This window comes from Penaeus vannamei, chromosome 4 (assembly GCF_042767895.1).
Source record: "Penaeus vannamei isolate JL-2024 chromosome 4, ASM4276789v1, whole genome shotgun sequence".
Lineage (NCBI taxonomy): Eukaryota > Metazoa > Arthropoda > Malacostraca > Decapoda > Penaeidae > Penaeus > Penaeus vannamei.
The window spans coordinates 17,013,593-17,018,592 of record NC_091552.1 but is presented as its reverse complement, the minus strand read 5'-3'; the positions used below and the strand labels follow the sequence as shown (position 1 = coordinate 17,018,592).

General features: G+C 35.5%; 1 protein-coding gene across 1 annotated transcript in view; it reads left to right on the top strand.

Annotated features, from left to right (window-relative positions):
* The window catches only part of LOC138861584 (clumping factor A-like), a 2,386-nt gene extending 669 nt beyond the window's left edge, over nt 1–1,717 (top strand). The window contains exons 2-3 of the mRNA XM_070121370.1: nt 819–941; nt 1,023–1,717. Of these exons, the coding sequence (XP_069977471.1) occupies nt 819–941; nt 1,023–1,717 (818 nt within the window). The remainder of the gene's footprint in view (nt 1–818; nt 942–1,022) is intronic.
* The last annotated feature ends 3,283 nt before the right edge of the window (nt 1,718–5,000 follow it).

Genomic DNA, 5,000 nt, shown 5'->3' with positions numbered 1-5,000 from the left:
CACGTGCGCTACATTTTCTTTTATTTTTATTTTTCATATGTCCTTTTTTGTTTTCCCTTTTCTGGTGTTTGCTGTGCTCTTAATCTAAAACCGAGAACTTTTACAATACTCTATTTTTATTAGTATTTTTTTTTCATTACTTCATCTGCCACACATTGCAAATAGTTAAAGAATGCAGAACTATCCAATGCCAATTCGCAGACAGAAGAAGCCGCTGTAGCCCCATTCTCCCGGGGGAAAAATAGGCGTGATTTTGAAAAAGAATAAAAAGTAGAAGAAAAAGAAACAGAAAAAAATAGTGATGCAGCTACTTGAACTTGAAGACATAAAAAGTGATGCATCGACCTCAAAATTGTCTCTGAGGTCAAAGTTGCGACAATAAAAAGAAAGAAAATACATTTGTGAAAGAACTTCGTTTCTGAGCTTGATACCGAACGCCCAGCATGACAAGCGAACCGCGAGGGAGGTTGTTTGCTAACGCAGTGATTTTGCGATGTCTTCCTGAGGCGTGCGGATGCCTGATCGCTTTCATTAAAGGGTTTGGGTGTTTTTCCTCTCTGTCTCTGCCTGTCTGTCTCTGTCTCTGCCTGTTTGTCTCTGTCTGTCTGTCTTTGTTTATCTGTGTCTGTCTCCGTCTGCCTGTCCCTGTCTCTGTCTCTGCCTCTCTCTCTCTCTCTCTCTCTCTCTCACTCTCTCTCTCTCTCTCTCTCTCTCTCTCTCTCTCTCTCTCTCTCTCTCTCTCTCTCTCTCTCTCTCTCTCTCCACTAAATCCAGGTTTGACCCTTAGCGCCAACCACAAGCACCAAATGCAAACACAGCTCTTGGTAAACCTAATGACATATTTCCCGAAGACACACCGGTTCCTCGCCACCTAATTAAGACCAACGACCTTCCTGCTGTTCATTTACTGACACTAAAGACCTCCGACATACTTTCGGGCTGTCAGTGCCACTTCGGGATAACTCTGTTAATGAATTGACAGGCTTAGGACTCTTTAGGTGATAATTCCAAAGGTATTTCAGATGATGACTTTGATTCCGATTTAGCTGATAATTCCGATGACAGTTCAGTTGATGACTTTGATACCGATTTAGCTGATAATTCCGATGACAGTTCAGTTGATGACTTTGATACCGATTTAGCTGATAATTCCGATGACAGTTCAGTTGATGACTTTGATACCGATTTAGCTGATAATTCCGATGACAGTTCAGTTGATGACTTTGATACCGATTTAGCTGATAATTCCAAAGGTATTTCAGATGATGACTTTGATACCGATTTAGCTGATAATTCCGATGACAGTTCAGTTGATGACTTTGATACCGATTTAGCTGATAATTCCGATGACAGTTCAGTTGATGACTTTGATACCGATTTAGCTGATAATTCCGATGACAGTTCAGTTGATGACTTTGATACCGATTTAGCTGATAATTCCGATGACAGTTCAGTTGATGACTTTGATACCGATTTAGCTGATAATTCCGATGACAGTTCAGTTGATGACTTTGATACCGATTTAGCTGATAATTCCAAAGGTATTTCAGATGATGACTTTGATACCGATTTAGCTGATAATTCCGATGACAGTTCAGTTGATGACTTTGATACCGATTTAGCTGATAATTCCGATGACAGTTCAGATGATGACTTTGATTCCAATTCAAGTGACGACGCAAACGCCATACCTAACACAGCTGAAAACTTGAGTTGACGAATCAGGAAAAGACTCAGGTGACTTGAATGGGTACGCACTCGCACTGGAAGATGATGACCTTCAGGTGCGAATCAATCGTAGTGATGAGATCATTATTAATTTACCTCGATGGGCGAACGTTCCCTGTATCGGGCGTTCTGTCGAAGTTTGTAATCCGGTCTGCATCCTACACGCTGTTATATCCATTAATAATTATTATGACCCTATTTCCTTTTACATTACTAATACAAGAGCTGAACTGAAGATAATACAGCCTGAAGATGATACAGATAATTTAATACAACCTACAGAGTAATCTAGGTACAAAAAAAATTATTCGTATAGAAGTCGTGGCAACAATACAAGCTGTGGCTCCATTTTGCGATCTGAATAACACTCGCCATTCCGTCGCCGAACAGGTTTTATTGACGTAAACCAATACGGTATTACGAGGGTTCTATTTGGTCACTCACGTAAACCAAGCCAGTGCTGTGCCATGAGTCGACCGTCTGTTTTTTCTTTCTTTCTTTCTTTCTTTTTTTGCGAACTACCTTAAAGGTCTTGCATGAACGATCCCTTTCCACAATAACGAGAGGATAATGTTTTGTGCTCCATACAGGCTTTTTACATGAGCCATACCTTTCCCGAGATAATGAAAGAATAAGGTTTTGTGCTCCGTAAGTTTTTCTTTTTATATTAACAATCTCTGCCCAGAATGATGAAAGAATAAGTGTGCTATACAAAGGCTTTGTGCGAAAAAAAATCTATTTGATGCAATGAACTGATACATGTGAAAATAACACTTTAAATATCCTTCTATATTTCTATATGAACAGCTTTCTTCAGTAACGTATAAATCCGAGTTGTAAAGATAAAGCATTAAGCATCATCGCGATAAAAGCAAAATAAAACATTTAGCAATCTGAAAAGCGTCAGAGCAAAAAACAAACAAGCTAATATCTGTTCAATAATAGCACCACAAAGATAGTAAGATGCGAAACAAAATGAAAAATCAAAAAGTGGAATAAAAAGGGAAAAAATATTCTCACGCTAAAGAGTGATGAACAAAACAACAGCAAAACAAAGAGAAGTTAAGTGAACTGCAAATCGAAACGAGATTGTTGAACTTGCTCGACCTGCGTTCAGCCAGGGTTCAGATTTTATTCCTCAGCAAACTTCCTCGAGGAGTAATAGGTTATAGGGAATAGATTATATACAAGGGAATAGATTTATAGCTCAGGGGATAGATTATATACAATAGGCAACAACCCTGGTATTATGATCAGAATAGACCGTGGAAAATCGTTATTACCTGATCGACGCCGTTCATTTTGATGTCGTCATTATCAGTGTTGTCTTGTTATTATTGTCATAATCACCATCACCATTATTTCCATAAGTGTTGGCATCAACGTTAGTAACGGTGGATTATTATTTATGGTATATATCACCATCGCTGGAAAATTCCTTCTTATTCTACATTACTTTCACCATCTTTATCGTTACTCTCATTATTACTAGCATCACCACCACCAACACCCCCATGACTATAAAGACGTCAGCATCAGTACTAAATCTCGCTCCTCATCTCTATTATCACCATAATTTTGAAAAATACCGAAGATCCATTATCACATTCGTTCATCGTTTTTCACTTAATAACAACTTAAACACCTATACGTTTCTCAATCACCATAACAGCCACTATTAGAGATGTCAAAGCACGGGACTTAAAACTCCATTAGTTTCCCCATTATCGCATTTATCACTAAAAGTTCCATTAAAAAAGACAATTGGCCTTTCTTGCTTCGACAGCTGACTACCGTTCACGTGACCTAATCTGTGAGTGAACTTTCATAATCTGTTGATTGGCTATGGTGTAAGGCCGATTTTTTTGCGTGCGGGGCCATTACTTTTGCGCGCGACACTGACGTGAAAGTGGAAAATTATAGGACCTGTCTTGCCCATATTTTAAAGCCTCTTCTCTCTAGTCTCGTTTATTTCTTTCTCTTTGTTTCTTCTCTTTTTCTTTCGTTTTATTTATTTATTTTACCTCTCTGTCATGTTCGTTCCCAGGTATTTGAAGGATGCATTTTCATCTGCTTATATATAATCCTATCCAATGGCTCATTCATCATGTTAGGAGGGACCTTTCGTGTAAAAATCGTGCAACAGGGTCCAAGGCATGCTATCATTAGAGAGGAGGGAGCGTTTATATAAAGGGAAGCATTATTCTTTCATTATTTGGGGAAGAAGAGTTCATGCCAAAGCTGAATTGTGGACAGAGCCTCATGACGTCATAATTGTGAGAGGGATCGTTCGTGTAAGAATTTAAAGGGGCATGAAATACAACCCTTTCATAATTTTCGGGAAGGATTATTTAAGTCTCAATCATTAACAAAGGGTGTAAACAGAAGTGCAACAGACATTTTTCAAAAATAAGATAGATATAAATTTTATTGCACTTTTCTGTAAAGTACGCCATTTTTATAAGAAAATCAGTTTTAACATAATGATCATGATACAATAGAATAATACAACAAAACGATGACTGCAACGATAATGATCTTATTGACAATACTCATACTAATAAGAACAACAATGAAGAAAATGTTTATAACGATGTAAGTAATGTGCACAGCTATAGTGTTCAATAGAATTATATAACAACGACAGAAATAAATACAAATCATGATGCTAACCTGAGTAATCTATGTAATAAGTCCTTCCTTGAGATTGTGAAATTAAATGCATGGAACTAAGAAAACTAATGATAATACTGATGATAAATGATAACATTGATGATGATCAAACAACAGAAACAGTGATAGGATAATGATAATGTCGCTCTTGATAATTGAAAATGATTATAGTACTAGTAGTGTAGTAATTGTACTAGTCATATTAGTATAGTAGTAGTACTAGTAAAACTGATAGTAATAATGAAGGTAATACTAGTAATGACAAAAATGATAGAAGTGATAATAAGGATAATCATAATGATAAGGATAACAGTAATAATGATGATAATAATAATAATAATGATAATAATAATAATACTAGTAATGATTATAAAATTATGATAATAATACTGATAATAATGATGATGATAATTATAATAATAATAATAATAATAATAATAATAATAATAATAATAATAATAATAATAATAATAATAATAATAATAATAATAATAATAATAATGATTAATGATAATAATAATGGTAATAATAATGATAATAATAACAATAATAATAATAATAATAATAATAATATGTTAATTTTGTGATAAATATAATGA